The sequence below is a fragment of the Typopeltis vanoorti genome, chromosome 1 (genome assembly GCF_054136105.1).
Source record: "Typopeltis vanoorti isolate ZY-2024b chromosome 1, IOZ_Tvanoo_1.0, whole genome shotgun sequence".
Classification (NCBI taxonomy): domain Eukaryota; kingdom Metazoa; phylum Arthropoda; class Arachnida; order Uropygi; family Thelyphonidae; genus Typopeltis; species Typopeltis vanoorti.
This window is the reverse complement of record NC_143549.1, coordinates 141,673,217-141,700,096: the sequence shown is the minus strand read 5'-3', so window position 1 is coordinate 141,700,096 and position 26,880 is coordinate 141,673,217. Positions and strand designations below refer to the sequence as shown.

The following is a 26,880-nucleotide window of genomic DNA, read 5'->3' as shown; positions in this document are numbered from 1 at the left end:
AGCTTATTACTTATCTAATTGTTTCATAGTTTGTGTGAAAAGTTTATATTCATTTTCCTTCATCTTTTCATCCTTGTCAGAGAAGGAAGAGATGAAAATCCATTTGAATTTCTGTGTGTGTGTGTTCAACAAAGTATTATCTGTTAGCATTCTTTTTGTTCTAAGAGATGTTTCACGTTTAATTTATTGGAGTCTAAAATTGCAGAATGCAGACACAGTTACTCAAGCAGACCTTGACCAAGTGCAAGAAATTATCCAAAGAGATCCACTTTCTGAAATTTCTGAACAAGAAAAAGAGTTGCTTTGGAAACTACGACGGCATTGTCTCACAGTACCTGATTCTTTACCCAAACTGTTGGATTCTGTTAAATGGAACAGTAGAGATGAAGTTTCCCAAGTAAGGTCTTATAAATTTTTATAATTAATGTAAATTTTTTTAGTGTTGTTTTGAATTTTTTTAATTATTTTTTTTTTAAGGAAATATGAATGTTGTACTTTTTTGTTTTTGTTGAATAAGTTGTAATACATTAAAAATGAATTTTTGAATAGATTGAATTCATTTGTGAAAATAGACATTTTATAAACTTTTTTTTTTTTTTTGCTCTCTTTTTGTTCTCTGTCAATCCCAGGAAGTTCAGATCCTCTCATATACATTAGTGTCTTCTCTCTTAACTTCAGGGGTCTATTGATACTTTTTTTCATATCTGGCAGTTAGGGTTTTTACAGACATTTTTCAGCAAGGATGCTCCAGATAAACAAGGTAGATGGAATGAAGAGGAGAAGTAAATTTTGGTAGGTTTACTATTGGACTGGGAATGGATTTTAAGCTATAGCAGCTCATGATATAGGCTTAGCAACAAGCTGAGAATGGCAGGGGCTAGTGTAGTGGAATGTGGAACAGTCTGCATGGAAGCATCTGTAGAAAAGATATAAGGTAGAAACAGACCTCTCTCTCTCTCTCTCTCTCTCTCTGTGTGTGTGTGTGTGTGTGTGTGTGTGTGTGTGTGTGTGTGTGTGTGTGTGTGTGTGTGTGTGTGTGTGTGTGTGTGTGTGTGTGTGTGTGTGAGAGAGAGAGAGAGAGAGAGAGAGAGGTATTAGTTAATTGACTTATCCTATTATCCTCTTCTTTACAAGAATTTTTAGGGAAATTTTTGATATGCAAATATGAAAATATTATTCTAAGCTTTTATGAAACTTTCCAACCTTAGTATCTATGCTTCTATGGTTAAAAAGGTTTGGAGCTCAAACATGGTTATTAGCTGGGAAGAAGAAAAGCATCATCTTGAGTTAAAGAGAATATAGTTTTTTGAGGCTGAGGAAGGCTATGGATGTAGTATTTTTAAATGAGGAGCTGATAGGTAGGAAAATATCAGCCCAGGAAGATGGATCTGATTTTGTCAATCAGTTAGTATTATCAAAGATAAAGAGAGGTGGTATGAAATTTTTACAATGAAAAAGACAACCGTCTTTTTCATTGTAAAAATTCTTTTGTTAGCATTTTTACAATCTTTTGTTAACAAAAGCTTGTAAAAATCTTTTGTTAGCATTGAAGGGGACAAGGGTGGCCTCATCTCACTGAGGTATGTAAATGGCTTGCAGAGCAGATATTGATCTACAATGAGTGATAGGTATGCTATCATAGCAATAAGATTTTCATGACCCAGCATGAGACACCCCTGTGCATTAGAGGCCTGAAAAAAAAAATACCATGTTTGATTTCTTTAGCAGGATTCTTGATGATTTAATTTAGCTCAGCCATGGTAATACACCTGCTGTGGGTTTACACCTTTTTGTGTATGTGATTCACATTAAAAAAATAATTAAGGTATTGGTTGTAGAAGAACTTGGAATCTATGAACACTGCCCATTTTTAAAGAGTAAGAGGGATGGAATATTCTGTAATCAGAAAAAATCTGAATAGGCTTTTGAAGTCATTTATGTACAGGAGGGGGGGGAAGGATAGGTGATTGAAGAGAGCTCTGGAGTTCTCTTGCATTGTGGAGAAATCTGAAGGAAGGAAACCATCTGCCTTTGACAAGTAATGATTAGACAGATCGAATCAATTGCCCTGGAAATGTTGAGTAACCACACAAGCTTTTCCAAGGTCTTGTGTCCAGAAATTGGCAATGTGTGCTAGGAGATCTGTTATAGTCTAGAATCCATGCTGTTGTGGTCATTAAGTAGGCTACCTGTAGATGGCGAAGAAATATACTGAATGGCTAGTCATTATTTTAGAGAGAACTGTGAGGTTAGTGTGATGGATCAATAATTGCAAACTTACCAACTCCCACTTTTAGTTATTTATTTTATTTTTATTTATCTATTTATTTTTATTTTTAGTTATTTATTTTATTTTCTTACTTTTTAATTGGCTAAATATTGGCTTTCTTCTGTTCTTCAGAGAGATGCAGTTAAGTATAAAAGAATTTAGAATTGATATAGATTGGTGTTAGTTATTTTTAAGTACACAAGAGATATCATAAATAACAGAAGCCTCTTTTGTTATATTGAATATATAAATTTCTTCTGGGGATACTTAAGGGTCAAAGATGTATACTGAGAGGAGACTTCCGCATAGCCTTCAAAGGAATGTGGAGAACTGACCAGGGCTTCTGACCTAATGTCCAATCCTCACCCTCTCGTGGTGCACCCTGTTATGTATCTACCTGGATACTGAACAAATGAAGATGGCCTGGCAATTTAGGATTTAACTGACCAAATTGTATTCTTATTGGCTTAAACCAATATAGAAAATGATGGTGCAACATGACAGAATTTCATGCCGGCTGGGGCATCGCCCAGTTAAAGAAGTCCCCCTGTTGTTTTCACCAGGGAACCAGGGTGAACAGCGAAAAGTCAGCTACTGGAACAAATCTGAAAACACACCCCACTCAACATCACCAGAATTCAAGATCAGTACTATCAACATAAGAAGCCTGAATGGCAAAGAAATAGAGCTAGCTGAGGAATTAGATAAGTACCAGATCGACATGATAGGAGTGACTGAAAGAAAAAAAGACAAAAACTGGTGAGATCTTTCTAAGCAATACATACAAATGTTATATTCAGGCAATAACAATCAGGGAAAAGAAGGAGTAGCTATAGTATTCAACACTAAATACGAGGCTAATCGTCTTGAATGGCAGGCAATATCAAGTTCAGTGATGTGGGCAAATATCAAAATGGGGAAATGGACAATGAGACTTATTTGTGCCTATGGTACCACAGAACGTTCTACTAAAGGTAGAAGTGGAGGAATTTTTTGAGGCTTTAGAGAAAGCAACTGACACAATGAAAAAGGAAAAGTTGGTCCTTGTTTGGGGATCTAAATAGCAGAGTAGGATATGCTTGCCAGACATAGAAATATTTTGGGAAAATTTGGAGAAAAGAGCAAAGGTAATAATACTGGCAAATATCTGTTCGATTTCTGCTCAGGGCATGGACTGGTTATTACTAACACAATGTTCTAAAATAAAATCCTTTCCTTCATGCATACATGGTGATCAGAATACATTATAAAAAATTATGGCGGCAACTACTGTTAGAGCAAAACTTTAGTTTAATATAAACCAAAATGAACACTCGATGTTTTGACCTACATATCAAGGTCATCATCTGGAGCATACACATATATACAAATTAACAAGATGCACTACAATCTACATGGTTTGCTAAAGTTACTGACCAACCGTTGCAACAATTATTGGCCTGACCTCTGGTGCTGAAAAAAAAAACCTTTACTACATTAAAACTAGAGTCCTATTATTATTATTATCTAATGGAACTATCTAATAGCTAATGTTGCTCTCCAGCCCAAAATTAAACTGGGCTGGAGCACAACATGTTTATATATATGTATATATATATATATATATATATATATAAACAATGCAAGTATACACCCTCTGTCCAAAAAGAAACTAAACTTTTGATAGAAAATAAAACACATGCCAATTATATTATTCAAATCATTTATTTCAATCGATATACTCTCCCTCAGCTTCGATACAGTGTTTGGCACAATCAATTAATTCGTGAAATGAGTTTTTTATATTGGTTTTTGGGATACTGTTGAGGGGCGTGGTTACTGCTGCTTGAATGTTTTCAGTGGTGTCATATCGCTTGACTTTCATCGGCAAATGTAGTTGTGGGAAGAGAAAGCAGTCACAGGATGCTAAATGAGGTGAATACAGTGAGTGATCCAGCACACAAACTTGGGTTTTGCTCAAAAACTGTCTCACAATGTTCGAACGATGAGATGATGCATTTTCGTGCAAAAGTGAACAGCTGCCTGTGTCACAATATTCATGCCGTATGCGACGAATACTCTCTATCAATCGCTTCAAAACTTCGAGATAAAACTCACCATTGACCCATTTGGCCAGGCGGAATGAATTCTTTGTGAATAATGCCCTTGGAATAGAAACAAATCAGCATTGTCCTTACTTTTGACTTCTCCATGCTACTTCTTTTTTTGGATGCCCCTCTTCTGGTAGTCTCCACTCAGCACTCTGGCACTTTGTTTCAGGCTCATACTCAAAACACCATGTTTCATCACCAGAAACAATCGTTTCGAGGAAGTTTAAGTCTCTATGAGTGGTTTTAATGAGGTCTTTGCAATGTTCAATTCGATACATTTTTTGGTTTTTAGTCAACTTGTGGGGAACAAATCCCGAATTCAATTTACGAAAGCCCAAACTCTGTCAAAATGTTGTGCACAGTTGATTTTGGAATCCCCAATTCATCTTCAATCAATTTCTTGGACGATTTTGGGTTTTCTTTGATGAAATCACACACTTTTTGGATGTTAACTTTGCTCAGTCCAGTTTTTGGACGGCCTGGCTTTTCGTTGTCCTCAAGTGTCTCACGACCACTTTGAAAATCACTTAAACCACTCTAAACTTGAGTACGGGATAAGCATTCATCACTGTATGCTTTTTGAAGCATTTGATGCATTTTGGTAAAACTTTTACCAAGTTTAACACAAGCCGATCAAGCTCTCTGCTTGAAACTCATTTTATGACCGTTTGTCAAAACACACTGTCACTCTTGGCACTATAACTCGGCTTCTAATGAAACAAATATCATAAACAGTTGACACAACACTAATGAAGGTTGCTGCTTTCAACAACAAAAAGGTACAACAGGTGGCGCCACTAGTTTCTTCTATTTTCGAAAAGTTCGATTTCTTTTTGGACAGAGGGTGTGCATATAAATTCCAGCCAACTGGTATGGAATAGTTTCCAATAAAAGCTGAAAATTGCTTCAAGTCATAAAGTATGCTGAATATGTTCCATCCAAATTCTTGGAATTTTTATGCCACCATTATTGTTGAGATTAGGGTGATTAATCAGAATTTCACAGGCTTCTTTCAATTTTTGTTCATACCAAATTTTTGTATGATGCAAAGATCAGGTACTTTTCCAATCAATTTGGTGTAGGGTGTTGAGAGCATGATCTGAGAGGCCTCCTTCACCAAAATTGTTATATTTAACGTTCTTTTATGTTCGTTTTTATGTAAAGGGCTTATACGTCTAGTTTCACCAATATAAGGTAAGTTACAGGTGCAAAAGATGCAATAAACTGCAGGATGTGCCAGTGGGATGAGAGAATCCTTAGAGGAGTTGAGTATGTTTTTTTTTATTTTATGGATGGTTTAAATTAAAGGTGGCATTAAGATTATAATGGTATAGGATTCTATTGATTTTTTCTGATAACCCTTTATTGTATGCGATGGCTATGGTTTTACTGTAGTCTATATTCTTTTTTATAAACATGTTGCTCTCCACCCCAATTTAATTTTGTAACCTAATAGATAATAATAATAGGACTCTAGCTTTGATGTAGTAAAGGTTTTTTTTCCCACCAGAGGGCAGGCCAATAATTATTGTAATGGATGGTCAGTAACTTTAGCAAACCATATAGATTGTAGTGCAGCTTGTTTCATTGTATATATATGTGTATGCTCCAGATATTTTGACCTTGATATGAAGGTCGAAACGTTAAGTGTTCATTTTGGTTTAAATTAAACTAAAGTTTTTCTCTAACACAGTAGTTGTCTCTATAATTTTTATAATGTATTAAAACACAAAAATGTGCACAAATTCACTTGGAGAGAAGAGGCAAGGAATAAGAAAAGTCTCATACCACGTTATTGTCGATAGTGATCTTTTCTCACTGGTGCAGGACACCAGAGTGTATAGAGGATTTGAAATTGGAAGTGATCGCCATTTATTCTTGAGCAGGATAAAATTGAATTTCATATTGAAAAAAAAAACATGCAAGAAAATTCTAAAGCAAATAAAAGTTGATCAGCTCTCAGATGTGAACTTTAGACTAAAATACACAAACATCATTCAAGAAAAAAAGAAAGAGTTTGAGAACAGGAACCAAACCTTGGAGATTCAGTGACAAGCTCGGAAGAAAACATTGATTGATTCAACCAAAGAGGCATATGGTGAGGTTGTCTGCAAGAATAGAAAAATCAGCGCTCCATGGTGGATATACAGGAAGTTAGAGAGGCAGTGAAGGAAAAGAAGAAAGCATATCAAAAGTTCCTGGTAAATAAGTCAGCTTATGCTCTTAGAGAATACAGAAACAAATGTAAGAAAGCTAACAAACAGTAATGGGAAGAACTTGGTAAGAAAACCGAAATAAATATCATGAAGGTTGCACAATATTCTGGTGGCTGTTGAAAAATCTCAGAAATGGAGGAAAGAGTGCTGTAGAAGGAATTAGAGATGATAATGAGAGGAGACTTCCACATAGCCTTTAAAGGAATGAGGAGAACTGACCAGGGCTTCTGTTCCTAATCTCCAATCCTCACCTTCTCGTGGTGCACCCTGTTGGGTATCTACCTGGATACTGAATGAATGAGGATGGACTGGCAATTTGGGATTTAGCCGACCAAATTGTATTCTTATTGGCTTAAACCAACATAGAAAATGATGGTACAACATGACAAAATTTCATGCCAGCTGGGGCGTCGCCCAGTTAAACAAGGCCCCCGTTGTTTTCGCCAGGGAACCAGGGCGAACAGCGAAAAGTCAGCTACTGGAACAAATCTGAAAACACACCCAAACTCAACATCACCAGAGTTAAAGATCGGTACTATCAACATAAGAAGCCTGAATGGCAAAGAAATGGAGCTAGCTGAGGAATTAGATAAGTATCTGATCCACATAATAGGGATGACTGAAACATAGAAAGACCAAAACTGGTGAGATCTTTCTGAGCAATAAATACAAAATGTTATATTCAGGCAATGACAGTCAAGGAAAAGAAGGAGTAGCCATTGTATTCAACACTAAATATGAGGCTAATCTTCTTGAATGGCAGGCAGTCTCAAGTAGAGTGATGTGGGCAAATATCAGAATAGGAAATTGGACAATGAGACTTATTTGTACCTATGATCCCACAGAAGGTTCTACTAAAGGTAGAAGTGGAGGAATTTTTTGAGGCTTTAGAGAAAGCAACTGACACAAAGAAAAAGGAAAAGTTGGTCCTTGTTGGGGCTCTAAATAGCAGAGTAGGAAATGATTGTTAGACATACAAAAATATTTTGGGAAAATTTGGAGAAAAGAGCAAAGCTAATAATTATTATTAGCTTTGCTCTTTTGGTAATTGCCATTATAATGGCAAATACCTGTTGGATTTCTGCTCAGGATATGGACTGGTTATTACTAATACCATATTCCCACATAAAAATATGCACAAATTCACATGGAGAGAAGAGGCTAGGAATAAGAAAAGTCTCATTGACTATGTTATTGTCGATAGTGATGTTTTCTCTCTAGTGCAGGACATCAGAGTGTACAGAGGATTTGAAATTGGATGTGATCACTATTTAGTCTTGAGCAGGATAAAATTGAATTTCATATTGAAAAGAATAACATGTAATGAAAGTTTTAAAGAGAATAAAAGTTGAACAGCTCTCAGATGTGAACTATAGACTAAAATACACAAAGATTATTGAAGAAAAAATGAAAGAGTTTGAGAACAGCAACCAAACCTTGGACATTCAGTGGTAAGCCTTCAAGAAAACACTGATTGATTCAGCCAGAGAGACATGTGGTGAGGTTGTCTGCAAGGATAGAAAAATCAGAACTCCATGGTGGACACAGGAAGTTAAAGAGGCAGTGAAGGAAAAGAAGAAAGCATATCAAAATTTCCTAGCAAATAAGTCAGCTTGTGTTCTGAGAGAATACAGAGACAAATGTAAGAAAGCTAAACACTGTGTAAAACTAGCTAAACAAAAGTCATGGGAGGACTTTGGCAAGAACATAGAAAATAAATATCAAGAAGGTGGCAAAATATTCTGGAGGTTGTTGACGAAGCTTAGGAATGGAGGAAAGAGCTGTAAAAGGAGTTAGAGATGATAAAGGTGACATGAAAACAGGAGAAAAAGATATCCTTGAAGTATGGAGTAATTACTTCGGAAAATTGCTAAATGAAACAAGCATTGATAGCACAGTGTAAAAAAACACTCAACAGGCGTACAGGCAAGAATACATATCCATACTTGAAGTAGAAAAAGCCATCAAAGGCTTGAAATGTGGAAAGGCATCAGGAGTTGATGATATTCGACCAGAAATGCTGAAGTATGGTAGTATAAAAGTCTTACAGTGGCTGCACTGCATAGTTCAGAAGGCGTGGGCAGAGGGACGAATTCTCGATGATTGGAGTAGAGCTCTCATAGTACCCATATATAAAAAGGGAAATAAAACTGAACGTGAGAAATACAGAGATATCCCTACTGAGTGTTCATGGCAAGATTTATGCAAGAATGCTTGAGAAATGGTTGAGAAGAATTGTGGAAGAAAAGCTTGGTGAAGAACAAGCTGGATTCAGGCCAAATAGAGGCTGTCAGGATCAGATCTTCACTTTACGACAAATAGTCGAGAAAGCATGGGAATATAACAAAGATCTGTATTTAAGTTTTGTCGATTTGGAAAAGGCATATGACAAGGTCCCGAGAGAGAAGCTATTCAATACGCTTCAGTTATATGGTGTCACTGGGGCATTATATCAAGCAATACTTAGTCTGTATTTGAGTTGTAAGTCAGCAGTTAGAATTGAAGGAAGTACAGGAAAATGGTTTAATGTTAAATCTGGTGTGAGATAAGGATGTACATTATCCCCTCTGTTATTCATTATCTATATGGATCACATTATGAAGGAAATTGGTATTAAATGTGATATCAAAATTGGAGATGTTAATGTCGGCTGTTTGCTGTATGTGTTAGATGTTATACTCCTAAATAAATCCGCTACAAGTCTGCAAGATTCCCTGACTAAATTGAATAACTGTTGTAATAGATATGGTATGAAGATCAGCAATAAAAAGACAAAAAAAGAAGGCGGAATCATTGAAAATGTCAACTGCTTTGTGAATGGTGAACCTGTGGAACAAGTATGGTAGCAAGTCAATTGAATAAATTCATATGGAATAAGAGAGAAATTAGTCGGAACACTAAATTAGCTGTATATACAAGACACTGTTCAAAACCAATTTTAACTTATGGATCTGAGAGCTGGATCAGATGTAAAGCACTTGACCAAAGACTAGAGATTGCAGATATCAGAGTAATGAGAAAGATTAGAGTCATGAACAGGTGGCAGCAATGGCAATATCATATTAAAAATCGAGGATATTAGGAAAGAACTTGACATTGTCAGGATCACTTAAACAGAATGGGCGTGAAAAGATTAGCAAAACAAGTGTTCTCTGCCAGGTTGGCAGGAAAACGACCCAGAGGAAGACCAAGATATAGGTGGATTGATACCGTACAAAGTGCCTTAGACAATAGAAATATAAGATCTGATAATGTTTTAGTCTTGACAAATAACAGACTGATTTCGAGGAAAATTGTAGATAGGAAGTTATTAATGATGTAAATTTTTCATGTAGCACTATCACATCCTGTACACCCTTTGAAGGTACCTGGCAGGAATTTGATGATGATGATGAAATTTTACATGTAAACTGTAGGAAAAGATATCCTTGATGTATGGAATAATTATTTCGAAAAATTTGCTATATGAAACGAGTACTGACTGCACAGTGGTGAAAAACACTCAACAGGTATGCAATCAGGAATACAGTAGAAAAAGCCATCAAAAGCTTGAAATGTGGAAAGACAGCTGGAGTAGATGATGTTCGGCCAGAAATGCTCAAGTACGGATGTATTACAGTAGCTGCACTGCATAGTTCAGAAGGCTTGGACAGAAGGACGAATTCCAGATGATTTTAGTAGAGATCTCATAGTGCCCATATATAAAAAGGGAAATGAGAATGCGAGAATTACACAGATAATTCCTTACTGAATGTTCCTGGTTAGATTTATGTAAGTATACTTGAGAAACAGTTGAGAAGGATTGTGGAAGTGAAGCTGAGTAAAGAACAAGCTGGGTTCAAGCCATATAGATGCAATCAGGATCAGATTTTCACTTAACGACAAGTAATTGAGAAATCATGGGAATATAAGAAAGATCTGTATTTAAGCTTAGTAGACCTGCAAGGGGCACATGACAAGGTGCCAAGAGAAAAGCTATTTCAAATGCTTATGGTGTCAGTGGAGCATTATATCAAGCAATACTTGGTCTTCATTTGAGTTGTAATTGAGCAGCTAGAACTGAAGTACAGGAAGATGGTTTAATGTTAAATCTCGTGTCAGACAAGGATGTACATTATCCCCTCTGTCATTCATTATCAATATGGATAACATTATGAATTAAAGTGGTATTAAACCTAATATCAAAATTAGAGATGTTAATCTCAGCTCTTTGCTTTATGCAGATGATGTTATACTTCTAAATAAATCCAGCACAAGTCTGCAAGATTCCCTGCTTAAATTGAATAACTGTTGTGTAATAGGTTTGGTATGAAGGTCAGCAATAACAAGACAACGAAAATAGGCAGAAGCATTGAAAATATTAACTGAATCATGAGTGGAGAACCTATAGAACAAGTAAAACATTCCAGCTACTTAGGCACAATTTTTAGTGAAGATGGTAAATTAAATATGGAAATAGACAACTGAATCAATAAAGCTGATATGGTAGGTCAAGTGAATAAATTTATATGGAAGGCTTGGACAGAATGTCAAAACACTACATTAGTTGTATGTAAGACAGTTCAAACCAATTTTAACTTATGGATCTGAGAACTGGTTTAGAAATAAAATACTTGACCAAAGACTAGAGACCACAGATATCCTGAGAGTCCTGAGAAAGATTAGGGGGTGTGAACAGATAGCATCAATGGCAATATCATATTACAAACGAGGATATTAGGAAACATCTTAACATTGTTAGCATCCAGGAATGTGTTAGCAAAGCTAATCTTAGGTGGTATGGTCACTTAAACAGAAAGGAAAGGAAACAGAAAGGGGAAGGAAAGATTAGCAAAACAAGTATTCTCTACTGGGTTGGCAGGAAAAAGACCCAGATATAGGTGGAATTGAGACAGTGAAAATGCCTTAGAAGATAGAAATATAAAATCATATAATGTTGGAGTCTTGACAGATAACTGATTGATTTGGAGGAAAATTGTAGCTGGGAAGTTAGTAATGATGTGAGTTTTTTTCATGTAGTACTATCATATCCATATCAGGAATTTGATTATGATGATAATTAAAGAGAATGATATATTTGATTATTATTTACTATACTTAATTTACTAAAAGATTAAAGAATAGCAAATATAAGGAAGAGAAAGACTAGGCATGAATAAAACTACTTTCAGTACTCTAAAATGGATTACGAATAATTTACATCTGTGATATTATATATGCACTTGTGTTATAAGTATCTGGGAGCGTAGTGAAGAATACGTGATTCTATGAACTCTAGACTTTCACATTTGCATTTATGATGAGTATAATTATACAGAGAGAGAAAATGGTTTAAATGAAACAAATGAGGAATTAGTTGTAAGGAGTGAGATCGCACGGTTACGCAGAGTAATACATACATACTGCGAAGCGACACTGGAGCGCCTGCAAAACTCTTTCCAGAGTGCCTTGACTAATGCAATTAAGCAAGTGTTTGAAAGAAAAATTAAGCGTAATAGTGGGAGAGTTTCAGAAATGAAGGAAAGAGTGTCATACAGTGACTCGTTAGTAAGAGGTGTGATAGATGAGAGTTTAACTAAATCGTACTTACCGGGTGCAAAATTTAAGGATGTGAGAGTATTAGAGTGCAAAAACAGAGGGTGAAAGAATTGATAGTTGTGGGGGGTACGAATGAATTGAAAGGAGATAAATTTCTTATGAGAGCGGACTTAAAGGTAGCAAAAGAAAAGAGTGACAGAGTTAGGATGGTGAGTCTGTTGCCACGGGACAGAGAGGAGTTTAGAAGGAGGGCCATAATCGCAAATGACTCTATGCGCATGTTATATAGACGATGTGGTGTGGAATTTGTGGACGTGTGGAATGAGTTTGATGGATGAAAGGATTTGTACAAGAAGAATGGCCTGCATTTGGATGGATTTGGTGTGCGGAGACTGGAAAAAGTGTTGCTGAATGAGGTGAAAAATGGATGTGCAGAACCAGGGAAACTAGAACTATCAAGGAGGGGGAAGTGGATATGCTGACATCGGTGAGACAGTTGAGTGTGAGAATGTATATAATGTACCCGAGCAAGTACTAAGGACAAGAAATCAGAATAGAATAGTTAGAATAACGCATCAAGATAGGGTTGGAACAAAGGGACCTCTGCATTTCATGTATACTAATGCCAGGAGTGTTAGGAACAAGAAGAAAGAATTTTTGGCCTTGGTTGGCTCTTCCTGGCCACAGGTTATTGGCATTAGTGAAACATGGCTGACAGAAGATGATATAAATTAAACATATTTGGTCTTTTGAAAATTAAACATACAAAGTTATTGTTTTAATACTGACCATATGTAATGCATACAAACATCTTACATTCTTTGCCTACCATGTGGTCAATATTAAAACAATAAGTTTGTTGGTAGGCAAAGAATATAAGATGTTTGTACGCATTACATATGGTCAGTATTAAAACAATAAGTTTGTATGGAAGATGATATAGTTAGTGGGAGGGGGGGTGTTATTGATGATAGCTGATGAACTGCAGCTGAGGAAAATAGAAGTTGTATCGCATGATAATGAAAGAGCTCATTTGAGGCTATTTGGTGTGAGATTGAGACTAGCAGAACAAAATATACAGTTGGGTACTGCTATAGACCAGGTGATGGAATAGATGGTGGCGATAGTATGCATATACAAATTGATGAAATGAGTGGAAGGAGGGTAATTATTATGGGGGATTTCAACTATGGTAACATTGACTGGAAGGAGGAGAGGACACGTGAGGAAGGAACTGGATTTTGTTCGGTTACTAAGGGATAACTATCTGAGACAGCATGCAATAGAAAATACTAGGGGTTTGAGAGTGCTTGACCTGGTAATAGCATCTGAGAATTTGACTGTAATGAATATGACCATATTGCCACCTATTGGTGAGAGTGATCATAAGGTCTTGACCTGGGAGGTGGCTAAAGGTGTAGAATTTTTGATTAAGACAGGGTATATGTGGAATTACCATGGTGGCAAGTATGACAAGATTAGGAGATTGCTTGGTTCAGTGTCATGGCATGTACAACTGCAAGGGCTGGATGTCGATAGAGCATGGAAAGTGGTCAAGGAGCATTTGCAGGAGGTTATGGCTGATTGTATACCTAGGGTCCGAATAGTAAAACAAGTAGGGGTTAAATGGATGAATAACACCATTAAGCTTGAGCTGCAAAAAAAGAAACAACTGTGGAGGGAATTTAAAGAGAAAGGTGACCTGCAGGCCAGAAGGGTAACGAGCGTGGTAAGAAAAGCAAAAGCAGATTATGAAAGGAAACTAGCTATGCAAGCTAAAGAGAATCCCAAACAGTTCTTTCAATATGCTGCAAGTAAAAGAAAAACTGTACGCGGCAGAATGATTTTAAGGAATGCCGATGGCAAGGAGGTCACTGAATCAGTCGATATAGTGGAATTACTGAGTGAGCACTTTGCAAGCGTATATTATCCAGGTGGTGATATTGAAAGAATGAAGGAACCATTAATTTATACGGGAATTGTGGAGGTGAATAGTCTTTTACAGAACCTTAATGCGAATATATCTGTGGGATTGGATGGTATACCGGCACGGGTCTTACGTGAAGCGGCTAAAGAATTATCAGTGCCCTTGATCATGTTGTTTAATCTGAGTCTCGGGTCTGGTTTAGTCTCGAAGGTGTGGAAAGAGGGAAAATTAGTTCCACTGCATAAAGGAGGATCCAAGACTACCATTGCAAATTACCAGCCGACCAGCATATCAGGATCGTTTTTCAAAGTCTTGGAGAAAGTAGTCAGGGGAAAAATACTGGAATGGATTGATAAAAATTAGATACTGTATGGGGGACAGCATGGCTTTGTGAAGGGTAGATCATGCCTCAGTAACTTGCTCAAGTTTTATAACACAGTGACGGCTGAACTGGATAAGGGTAATGGGTTTACAGTGATACTGCTGAACCTGGCTAAGGCCTTTGACAGGATACCACATGGAATTCTAATCCGTAAACTGCAACTTATGGGAATGGATAAAGGGTTGGTGAGGTGGATGGTTGATGGAGAGATATCAGAGAGTAGTTTATTCAGGAGTAGAGTCCAAAAGACGGCCTGTGACTAGTGGTGTGCCGCAGGGTTCTGTTCTTTGACCACTGCTGTTTTGTTTATTAACGATATAGGGAAGGATCTAAGAGGAACAGTTCATTTGTTCACTGATGATGCAAAGTTGGGTAGGGCAATAGTGAATGCAGAAGATGTCAAAATCTTGCAGGATGCTTTGGATAGATTGGAGTTCTGGGCTAAGGAGAATGGATGTCAATTTAATGTGACACAATGTAAGGTTATGCATTTTCAGGTGAAAAGATTAGCAGCAGTATACCACATTGGTGGAACTGTACTCCAGGAGATTGATGAGGCCAAGGACTTGGGAGTGTTGGTGGATAGGGAGATGAAGTTTAGGGGGCACATTGCAAAAGTAGCTAAATCAGCTCATCAAATCACTTGGTTGCTAACGTATACTTTGACGAGCAGAGATAAGCAAGTTATTGTTCCTCTGTACCGAACCTTGATAAGACCTCATCTCGACTACTGTGCCCAGATTTGGTCACCTAGGTTTCTTCTTGATGGGGAGGAAGTTGAGAGGATCCAGAGGCGAGTGACTAAGATGATAGCAGGTCTATGGAATGAACCTTATGAGAACAGGTTGAAGATTTGTTGGTTGTAGAAATTGGTTGATAGGCAGAAAAGAGGAGATATGATTGAGTCATTCAAATTGCTGAAGGGTTTCTATAGGATTAATTCAGAGGATATTTTTGAGATATCAGGACTGGTGGTGGGAGGACTAGGGGACATCTATGGAAACTGAGCAAGAGTGTGGTTAGCAACGGTGTTAGAATTAGGTTTTTTACTTGGAGAGTAGTGAATGAGTGGAATAAGCTGCCAGAGTTTGTTGTGGGTGATATGACAGTGAATGAGTTCAAGGCAAGGTATGATAGATACGTGAGAATGTTGAATAGTTGTGTGGACGTGATTTTTAGAGCCTCCCTCGATGAGTCTAAGGACTCCTTGGAGTCACCTGTAGTAATAATAATAATTAAAAGAATAACTTATGAATAGATGGAAAGGGATTTGTTTGTGAAATATAAATCACTAATAGCCACTGTAGATGCAAGAAAAACAAGTAATTTGATTGTATCAATGAATATAAGGTACAGAGGCATTTGCAGCCTGTGACAAATAACATATTTGTCAACGGATAGTACAATTAGAGACAACTGGGGTAAAAAGGGCACTACCTAGTGAAACATGTCACCTGCTACAGAAACTTTTCTATGCTGCATAGATTCAAGCAAAACCATCTGTTGTACCTCCAAAAATGACATCTAACTAAAAACAAATCTCCTAACATTTATTCAAATTTTCAATTACATGAAATACATGTTTGTTCAATTGCATTTGAAATTTTCGTTGTCATTAAGACAGATCACAATTGCTAACTTCAAATAAAATTCTGCTGAATGAGTTGCAACTAACATGTCGTATAAACTTTGTATCAGTTCAGCCCACTCGCACAATGCCAAAATGGAACACAAATGGTAATGAGAAGTCCTGTCATGATAAGATTAACACTTCCCAATGTTAACGTATTAAAAACTATAATAAGGATAGCATTATTCCAACTATTTGGTTTTCTCTTCCTAGGCAGGATATGTAAATTTTAAACAAGTATTCAGACTTGATGCTGGTTTACATTCATAATTAGGTTTAATGGAATGAATATAGCACAGAAAAATAATTAGAAATGCAATATGGTTCTTATATTTCATCTCTATAATAAAATTGTAACACACACACACAAAAGAAAATAGAAATTAGACTAGAAGCCTAAAGTTCTATGATAAATAGATGCCTTCTATAGGAGCTGTTAGGAAGGAGGCCTAAGAATTTAGTTTCCCAAATCTTGGGAAGTTTAACACATCCATATTTATTTGGATTAGATCAGTTTTTTAAATCTGCTGCTGATTCTAAAAAAATTCTTTCACTTTCTACTTGCTTCAGTGAAGCATAATAGTTTTTTTCGTTTGATTCTCTGCATGGTATCCAAGGCATGATCAACTAGACCTGATTGGCTGTAGTTATGATGGACCATAGTTCCTATTAAACTTAATGTTTAATTATTTTTCTGTGCTGTATTCGTTCAATTAAAAAGAGTATTTATGAATGAAAACCAGCACCAAGTCTAAATACTTGTTTGTTAATTCTGCATAAGCATACCATACCATACTTATGATATGCTTATACAGAGTTAACAGTACAATAAGTGGAAACTCCATTTATCTAGAGAACTTGATAAATCACAATTAAGGAAGCATTCCAGCTTTCTTAAAAAGATGCAGGACTGGAATTATGCCCACCTCTGTTAAGTTTAAAAAAAATTTCACACATCAAGAACAGATCACTGTCACTCATAGTAATTTATCTTCTATTAATGCAACCATTAGCTCTCTCTGAACTGAATTCTCATCTATTCTCAATCCTGAGCTTTGGAGTACAGGGCATGTTCAAAAAAAAAAAAAGACTGAACTTTTGCTATAAACACTTTATTGTTTGTTTAATAAGATTTTAAGCACTGTTTCCTTCAAAGTAGCCACTTCTACTGGCAATACACCATTCCCAATGTTTCTTCCATTGTTGGAATGCTTCCTGAAACTCACTTTCTCTGATGGCCTGCAGTTCTCTTATCACATTTTCCTGAATCTCCTCTATGGCTTGGAAACAATGTCCTTTCGAAGTGGTTTTAAGTTTGGGAAACAGGAAAAAGTGTAATGGGGCGCTAAGCCCAGAGAATAGAGTGAATGGGGCAACAGATGTCTGATGTTTTGCCATTGTCACTGGTGCATTCTCGTGGTGCAACATCCAAGTCTGGTTTTCCCACAATTCAAGCCTCTTCCTACACACAGCATTCTTCAAATGTGCTAAAACTTCCTGGTGCAACTCTTTGTTTACCATCTGACCATGTGGTACAAATTCATAATGGACAATGCCTTTCCAGTCAAAAAACAAAACTAACACCACCTTAATCTTTGACCAATTCATCTATCAATGCTTAAACCACTCATAGTACTGTGTTCAGCTCATATAGTCCTCCCCGTATGCTTAGTTAAGCAATTGAAATGTTTCTGTAAAATTTTTACCAAGTTTGCAGTAAAATTTCACACACATGCACATGTTCTTCAAGCTCTTTATTTGTCACTAATCTGATGAACAGCTTGTGCACCTGCTCACTTCAGCGGATGTAATGTTATGACGTGATGACTAATGCTTATAGCAGAACAGGGAAAATGGCAGTTTGTTGTCAAAACCTGCCACCAGGTGTGCTCAGTAGCCAAAAGTGTGCTCTCTCTCTCTCTCTCTGTGCAGGTTGGCATGCTATGTATAAAGTTTGATATTTTTTTAAACACACTTTGTATTCTCTCAGATATTTCTAATAAATCTTCCTGTGAAGCATTTCAAAAAATAAAGGAAAAGCATATTAAAAAATATGACAATTTTTTTATTTTTATTTTTTTTATTTATTTATTTTTTCAGCCTCTTCAGGTTGTTATGAGCCATTTGTCAAAGGCTCGACAAAACAACTGTTAGTATCCTAGCCTCAGCCACAACTTTGCTGTAGTATCTTGTCAAGTTCCATCTTTAGACCTCATGCTGCATCTGCATTTTGCCTCCCAACATTGCCATCAACAACAACAGACTTGACATTGCTAACATCCTTTTACAAGCCAGGTAAAAAGAAATCTCTCTCCAACAGCCAGTGTTAGAAAGATTTGTTATCTCTGAGCTCTCCATAAATTACATGAAGACAATTCCAGTGATTCTAATTGAAATATGAATGTGTTGCTCAGAGACTGCACTGCTTACAAACCACTGGACTATGATCCCACCAATTCTCAGAAAAAACATTAAAAAGACTTCTAAAAATTTCACATCTTGACCTTCTAAAGTAGTTTAAAAAAAAAATTAAACCTTTTAGTTTTTCTAGCCTATGATATATGGATTGTCTAAAATCCATAAACTAACAATACTCTCCATCCCATTGTAGAAGCTATTGATTCCTCCTCCTTTAAATTAGTGAAGCATTTAGCTAAATATTTAACCCCACTTACTGGACATACTTTATATATAAAAAATTTCATTTCAAATTTTAATCCAAAATTTAGTAATAATGATATCATAGTGAGCCTTAGTGCCACCTCTTTATTTATCAATATTCTCTTTTCTGACACTTGACTGAAAAAGGTTTTCTCCTGACATAATTAATCTCTTTAATTTTGTCATCTATACTGGCTACTTCACTTGAAAAGATACCATTTATTAACTGATAGAAGGTAGAGCCATGGGCTTTTTTCTCCTCTAGACAATTTCTAAATGAACATTTTGAAAATCATGCTCTTGATACTGCCATTCTCAAACCTATCTGGCTAAGCTACATTGATGATGTGCTCTCTATTTGGCCACATGGCTCAGACACATTAGACTTTCCACCTCAACAGCCAACCCCCAGAATCCTATGCTATGAAAAAATAATAACAATAACCTGCTTTTTCTAGATATGCTAATCTCATATCTTCCCAATGGCATCCTTTCTTTTTCAGTTTACAAAAACCCATCCACACAAGTAGATACATACACAAACTTTCCCTAATTCCCCCCTCCCTCCCCCCCAACAACACCATGGTGTTATTAAAACTCTTGTCTACAAACCATCTAACCTCTGTTCCAACCAGGTTTCCCTTATGGATGAACTTTCTTTTATTCACCATATTTTCCTATCCAATGGCTTAAAGGCCAAAAAAGATCAATAAATTTTTCCTCAAATCTCTCTCGCTCAACATACAGATTATAGCAATGTTATTACAAGGGCGGTCTGAACAATTCTTGGCCTCAACCATAGATGGCAACACTATTGGCAAGATTTTTTTTTTCTAAGTTGGTACATCTGTCACGGATCCATGTGAAATTGCAAGTCATTCTATCAAGTAGTTTGTTTTATACAGCTGTCTGAAGCAAAAGTGTTGTCTGTATCCCTTGAAATGGATAAAATTGAGTATCGTGCAATTATAAAATTCTTTGTAAATGAAAGTTTAACCCCAAAAGAAATTCATTTGAAGTTCATAAAAGTTTATGGGCACTCTTCTCCTTTGCTTTTGACAATTAAGAAATGGGCTGCCGAGTTTAAACATGGCTGTACAGCCTTGAAGATGATCCACGTGAAGCATGCCCAAAAAGTGTAACTCCAGAAATCAATGATCAAGTGCACGATATGGTATTGGATGACCAGCGAGTCAAAGTGAGTGAAATTGCTGAGACTAGGCATTCCAAAAGAATGTGTAGGATATATTTTGGAATGCCTAGTCTTGCATATGAAAATGTTTTGCACAAGATGGGTGTTGCACTTTCTCACATCAGATCAAAAACGCACTTGCATGAAAATCTCTGAACTGTGCTTGGAGCGTTTTAACAAGAATAAAACTGATTTTGTGCATCGATTTATTACTGTGGATGAGACTTGGATTCACCATTACACACCAGAATCCAAACAGTAGTCAAAGCAGTGGGCAGAAGCCGGTTGTTCAGTGCCAAAGATGACAAAGTCGGTTCCAGCAGCAGGAAAGGTCATGGCATCTGTGTTTTGGGATGCTAAATGGGTGTTGCACTTTCTCACATCAGATCAAAAACGCACTTGCATGAAAATCTCTGAACTGTGCTTGGAGCGTTTTAACAAGAATAAAACTGATTTTGTGCATCGATTTATTACTGTGGATGAGACTTGGATTCACCATTACACACCAGAATCCAAACAGTAGTCAAAGCAGTGGGCAGAAGCCGGTTGTTCAGTGCCAAAGATGACAAAGTCGGTTCCAGCAGTAGGAAAGGTCATGGCATCTGTGTTTTGGGATGCTAAAGGCATTTTGTTTATTAATTATCTTGAAATGGGTAATATTATTCCAATCTTTTAACCAGACTAGATGAAAAAATTCGTGAGAAAAGACCAGGTTTGCAGATGGAAAAAATCATCTTTCATCAGGACAATGCACTTGCCCACAAATGCGTTTTGGCAATGGTAAAATTAAGGAATCTGCACTACGAATTGTTGGAACATCCACCCTGTTTCCCAAATTTGGCTCCCTCAGACTTCTATCTCTTCCCAAAACTAAAACTCTTCCTCTCTGGTCAGCGTTTTTCTTCGAATCAAGAGGTGATTGCAGCTGTAGAGGGATATTTTGCAGATCTTACTGAGAACCACTACAGGGACGATACAATGGTGCTGGAGTCATCTCTGAAATAAATGTATTAGTCTTAAGGGAGATTATGTTAAAAATAAAAATAATTTTGAAATTATAAATTCGTTTTTTTCATTGTTAGGCTGAGAACTTTTCAGACCACCCTCGTACTATTCCCTGTATCCAGTATGCCTCAGAAAAAATATAGCCAGAACTTTAAAGAAATATAATCTATGCACTGATTTGAAATCTCATCTGATGCTGGCTGCACTTCTTTGTTCTCCTAAAGATCTCTCTCCTTTCTGTCTTTTTCTAGTAGTTACAAGGTTCCTTGTAACTTTAATAACTTATAACTTCTAGTTATATTATGGTCAGACTAGGAAATTTGCCTACATCTGCCACCACAACTTTAGTCTTCTGGTGTAACTTTTTCCATTTATTGTTTTATGTGTGTTATTATAATTTTAGTATTGTATCCCTGACAATGTCTGCAACAGAGATAGAACAGAAACTATTAAACTTTTGCTTAAATATATGTGTGTGCACGCACGTTGTATTCATTCTACTGAACCTAATTATGAGTATAAATGTTACTTAGCTCAGTCATAATTGGTTTGCCACCTTCTTTCTAACTGTCTATCAGTATCTCATCTCTACCTGGTGCTTTTTCCACTATTCATGCTTCTCATTGCATAATGAACTTTTTTTAAAAGCATTGGTGCATTATTCTTCCACTTGGAATATTAGAATTTTTGTTTTCATATTGGTTTTGGGAGTCATCATATAATTTGGCATAGAAAGATTCTGTTCTTATGATCTGTTCTTTATCTTTAATCAGTACTCCATTTTCATCTTTAAGAGCTATTAATTTATTTGTCCTATTATCAGCTCTCTTCTCACTTACTCCTTTTAGATCCATATTGTGTTTAATATTGTGATTCTCCTTTTCCTTATGATTTTACATAGTTTAGAGAATTCTGTTCTACTTCTCTGATCCAAATTTATTTTCATTCTTCTCTTTTGGAAAAGGTTTAGGGTTTTTTGTAATTTTCTTTCACCCTTTTGGTTAATTCCACTAGTGTCTATCTCTCTCTCTCTCTCTCTCTCTCTGGCTTTATTTAGTAGGGTCTCTGCTATTATTTAGTAGTTTTTATGCAAGTCTTCATATCAATATTATCAAACTTTTTTTCTCTCTTTTTGGAAGATCTCTTTTATATTTAGTAAATTGGTAGTTTTATTATTATTATTAATTGGTTTTTGTATTTCCCATCTTTTGTTGATAACAATTTTGATCTCACTGGTCTGTGGACACTACCTGTATTGATATTTATTATATCTGTGTTGGATAATATATTGCCCAAGAAATTGAACATAATATATCTGTCGGTTCAATTAAAGTACTTATAAAAATCTTATAATATCATATATGAATATCTTTCTTTATTTTATTATTTATTTTTTATATTATTTATAATTTAAAATTTATATTATTTTTTTTTACTGAGAATTACTATTTATAGCTTTATATGCTACTGAATGAATGGCCTCAGGTTTCTCCAGAAGCATCTTTGGAATTGTTGGACTGCAAATATGCTGATCAGGTGGTGCGTAGATTTGCTGTGATGTGGCTAAATTCTTCACTTACTGATGATTTACTTTCGCAGTATCTTCTTCAGCTGGTACAGGTGAGATATTTAAACTATTGGTAAATATATTTTCTATACATATAATCTTAAGTGTTGTGCACCTTTTTTTAATGATTTTTTTTTAAATATTAGTTTCACACATGATAAGATTGCAGAATGTACAGCATATTAGTATAATGGACTGCAGGTTTGGAAATAGAGAAAGAACATAAAACATTGATATTTTTCATGAATAGCTGTAGGTTCTTAGGAACACTAAATGGTCTTTTAACTGCCTAAACTGATTTGAGCTGCAGCTTGTAATTCAGAAGGTTTAAAGGAAAAGTGGAAATATCATATACTTGAATTCTTTTCCTATGCTTGTTCTTAACATAACTTCTGAAATTTCAAATTTACTCTTGGAATGCATATGCACAAATGCTATTAGAATGTGGATTGGAATTGACTGAGTTAATTTTCAAACAAAATCACATCCTTCTGTTGCAGTTATATATGTTCACTGCTAATTTATTTTGGTATTTGTTCTTGAAGAAAAGGGAACAAAATACAGGCAGTCATATAAATTTGAACTTAGGCAAATATGGACTATAAAAAAAGAAAAAGTTCTGAAAATTTTACTTACCACACGTTACTTGTACACCACTAATGGCAGTATCCACAAGGAAGACAGCTAATGCAGTGCATGCATGTGCCTTTCTTACTGTTGAATATGAAAGTGTTAAATAATATTTATATTGATATTCATACACTGTCATAATTTTTAGTGTTTGTGTGCAGGATAGTAATAATTATGTTTAAAAGAATCCTGTACCAGGTATAGAATTTTTTTGAAGTTGACTTGTCATGGCAAGTGTTAAAAGCATGTTTACGGTAAGTTTTCCTTGCCGTGTGCATGTAACACTCTTGAATGTGATGCTTGATGTGAAAGATGCCACTGTTCAGTCATCTCTTGATAATTTTATATGGAGGACAGCCAAATAAAATGTTTATTTATTTATTATTTTTCTATTTTCTCATAGTATTTATGCTTTATTATATTATTTTGCATTAATAATTACATACTGAAATCTAATTTGTGTGTGCATCCTATGAATGAAACTAATAAATAACCTTTAAAGCTGTTATTGAAGACAAGAACCCCTGATCCCTGCCTTATAATTTCTGAATGGACAGTTTCCTTTATTCATTCTGAACTTAGTCCGCTGCTGTCATTCAAATGTCCTTCCTGTGAAGGAGATTCTGCTAGTATTTAGTATTACATGGTGCAATTTTACACAGAATCAGTCCAAATTTCTTTGCTGTACACTGTACTTTGGCAACAACAAGTTGTAACACTTGAGCTTAGATAACTATAATGAAAAATCTATAAAAGAGACAATTCATTGTTTTTGTGAAAGATCCCATTCACTATAAAAAGTTGATTCTGAGCAAATTTGAATTTTCTGAACTAAACTATGTTTATCTTATTATGTGTTCATTGTTGCATCATTCCAACTGCGACAACTATAACTGCAATGCACAAATCTCCCAATATTAAAATGCCTGTGCATGCATTTACTAAATGCCTGGTTCATTAATGCAGGAGCATTAATGAACCAGGTATTTAGTAAATGGAGATGAAAATCTTGTGATTGCTGGATTAGCGATTTGGGTGATGCAGTAACATTATTTTAGGATAAACAAAGATAAGAGCCATAGTGAAATTATTATTATTACGTGACACCTCAAGGGAGTCCAAAGACTCATCGAGGGAGGGCACCTACTCTACAACTCTGTCTACCACTTAATCCACCAACTGCAACGAACTACAACTACACTAACACCATCTACCATCACTAGTATTTCCACAGACAATCACAACATCCATGTCAAGACAGGATTCGAACCTGCAGCCTTTTGCTGGAGAGCAGGTACACTAACCAGGCTGGCAAATAAACTAGAATGAATGCATTGATGAGAGAAGTAATAAGGAAATAAATCTGCCAGAGGTTGAAGAAGCATTAAAGAAGATGAAGAATGGAAAATCCCCTGGGATAGGTGATTTGCCTATTGAACAGATCAGAGATTCTAATCTCTGATCTGTTCAATAGGAATGGTTATGTGACATCTTTGAACTGATCTAGAGAAAGATTATACTTGATGATTGAACCAAGAGATTATTATTCCACTGTATAAAGGAGACTCAAGAAGAGAGTGTAGTAACTGTAGAGAAATATCATTATTGTGTCACTGTGCAAAGATTTGGGAAAGGATAAAATAGAGCAAGGTCTAAGAGAAAAGCAGATTGGTTTTAGAAAACGGGTGATCAAATTTTGATTTGATTTTTGCTATAAAAGAAATGGAGAGACACTCCATTTGGAATTTGGAAAAAGCTTGTTTATGGCATTTCATGACTTGGAAATAGCCTTTGATCAAAAAGGAAGGAAAAGATAGGCATAGAAAAAGAAGAATTAATCATTATATATTAACTAAGAGCTGCGCAAAGACTAAATTTGAGAATTTGGAGTGATTTACACTTCATAATGGACTGCAACAAGGATGTGCTTATCTCCATTGCTGTTCATTGTCATGATGAATAGTTTCCTAGATATGATTAATGACTAGAAAGGAGAAACAGCTGTGTTTGCAAATGTGGCGATTTGGCTACCTTCAGATGAAGATGGGCTCCAAGAGAAACCTTAATAAATGGATCAGTGTGGCACATTAATAGCAAGAAGAATGAGAGTATGGATCTAAATTGTAGAGAAGATGTAAACGTTAATGGTGTTAGACTCAACACATGAGTCTGGAAGAGTAGTGAAAACTTCAAGTATTTGGGAAATATACTTTCTAGCAATGGAAGTTTAAATCAGCAGATAATGAGGAGTATTTCACTGGGCCAAACCTTTTTTTAACATTGTAAGTAGTTTACTTTTGGACATTGAGGCCACCACTGAAGAGCAAAACCATGCTAAACCATGTGATTACCTTCACTCTTTTGTAATTGATTCACCAATTTTCTCTATGGTTATTCATTGCATGTATGGTTTCTCTCTTCAGATCAATGCTTAGGTTTCCCCAGGATTTTGCCCATAATTTTCCTTCTGTACATTAATGACCTTTTCTCACTGACCATAAATCATGTCTGCAGCTTTGCTATGGAATAGAATTTGTGGTCAGTGAGATAAGGTTAATAGCACACTCTATATCTATAATCGTAAAACGTTCCTATTGTATCACTGAATAAGGTACAGAGAACATCTGCAGGCTGTGTAATATGTTTCTCAACAAACAGTGCAATTAGAGATAACTGGGTCGGCACTAACTAATGAATCGCATGACCCCTCCCACATAAAATGCTGTATAGTAGACAATCAAAACCATATGGTGCACCGGCAACATATGGTTTTGTTTGAGTGAACGTGTTAAAACTAAGAAATATATAGTGAATATGTTTCAGATATTATATAGGAATTCGGTTGAAGAGAATTAGCATTTCAACTGAACTGTCGGCTTGCCTTTGTCAATTAGTAGCGCGATTTTTTGTTAATACTGCACCAATCATATGAACGTCTTCATAGCTGCTTTATCTCTACTGGCCTACCATTGCTGTCTTTTCGAGTTCTGCTTTCACTAGCCAGTTGTTGAAGGACTGTTCGTTAAATACGGTAATTTTTTTTAGCTTTCAAATTCTTAAGTATGGATCACTGGTTAAAGACTGGATTTTTAAAATGCGCAAAAGAGAGGAACATAGCAGATACAAGTAGCTGTCAGCAACAAGAAAATGTTGATATTGTATCTGGATCAGGTGAAATTGATAAGTGTGTGTTGTCTGACATCTCTAAAGAACCAACTAGGAAGAAGATGAGAAAACTTCGTAAGTACGATATAAATTACTTGAAATGTGGATTTTCATGGACGGGAAATGAAGAGGAACCTATTCCATTATGTGTAATTTGGTGACACTTTAAAAAATGAAAGCATGAAACCATGTAATTAAAATTGCCATTTTGAATTGAAACATAATGAATGCAAGGACAAACCTGTCGAATTTTTTCAAAATAAACTAAAAAATTTAAAAGAATCTTAAAAAGTGATGTCGATCGTGTCAGGAGGTGAAAACCTGAAGGCTTTAGAAGCTTCATATCGTGTGTCGCTATTAACATGTGCAGCGGAAACAATTGGTGAAACTTTGGTCAGGCCTGCAGCAAAAATAATAGCAAAAATTATGATCGCAGATAATGCAAAAAGATCTTTTGATCAGATTTGCCTTTCAAATAGTACCGTTCATCGAAGAATCACTGAAATGGTTGAAAATATAAAACAAACATTGTTATCCGATATACGTAAGCGTCGTTATTGTGCGTTGCAGGTAGATGAATCCACCGACATTACAAAATTTGCAAATCT

General features: G+C 35.9%; 1 protein-coding gene across 1 annotated transcript in view; it reads left to right on the top strand.

The window, feature by feature from the left end:
- LOC150110489 (phosphatidylinositol 4,5-bisphosphate 3-kinase catalytic subunit alpha isoform-like) overlaps nt 1–26,880 on the top strand; it is a 329,148-nt gene that overhangs the window by 187,250 nt on the left and 115,018 nt on the right. Inside the window, exons 9-10 of the mRNA XM_090394138.1 lie at nt 206–397; nt 22,366–22,530. Coding sequence (XP_090250264.1) covers nt 206–397; nt 22,366–22,530 — 357 coding nt within the window. The remainder of the gene's footprint in view (nt 1–205; nt 398–22,365; nt 22,531–26,880) is intronic.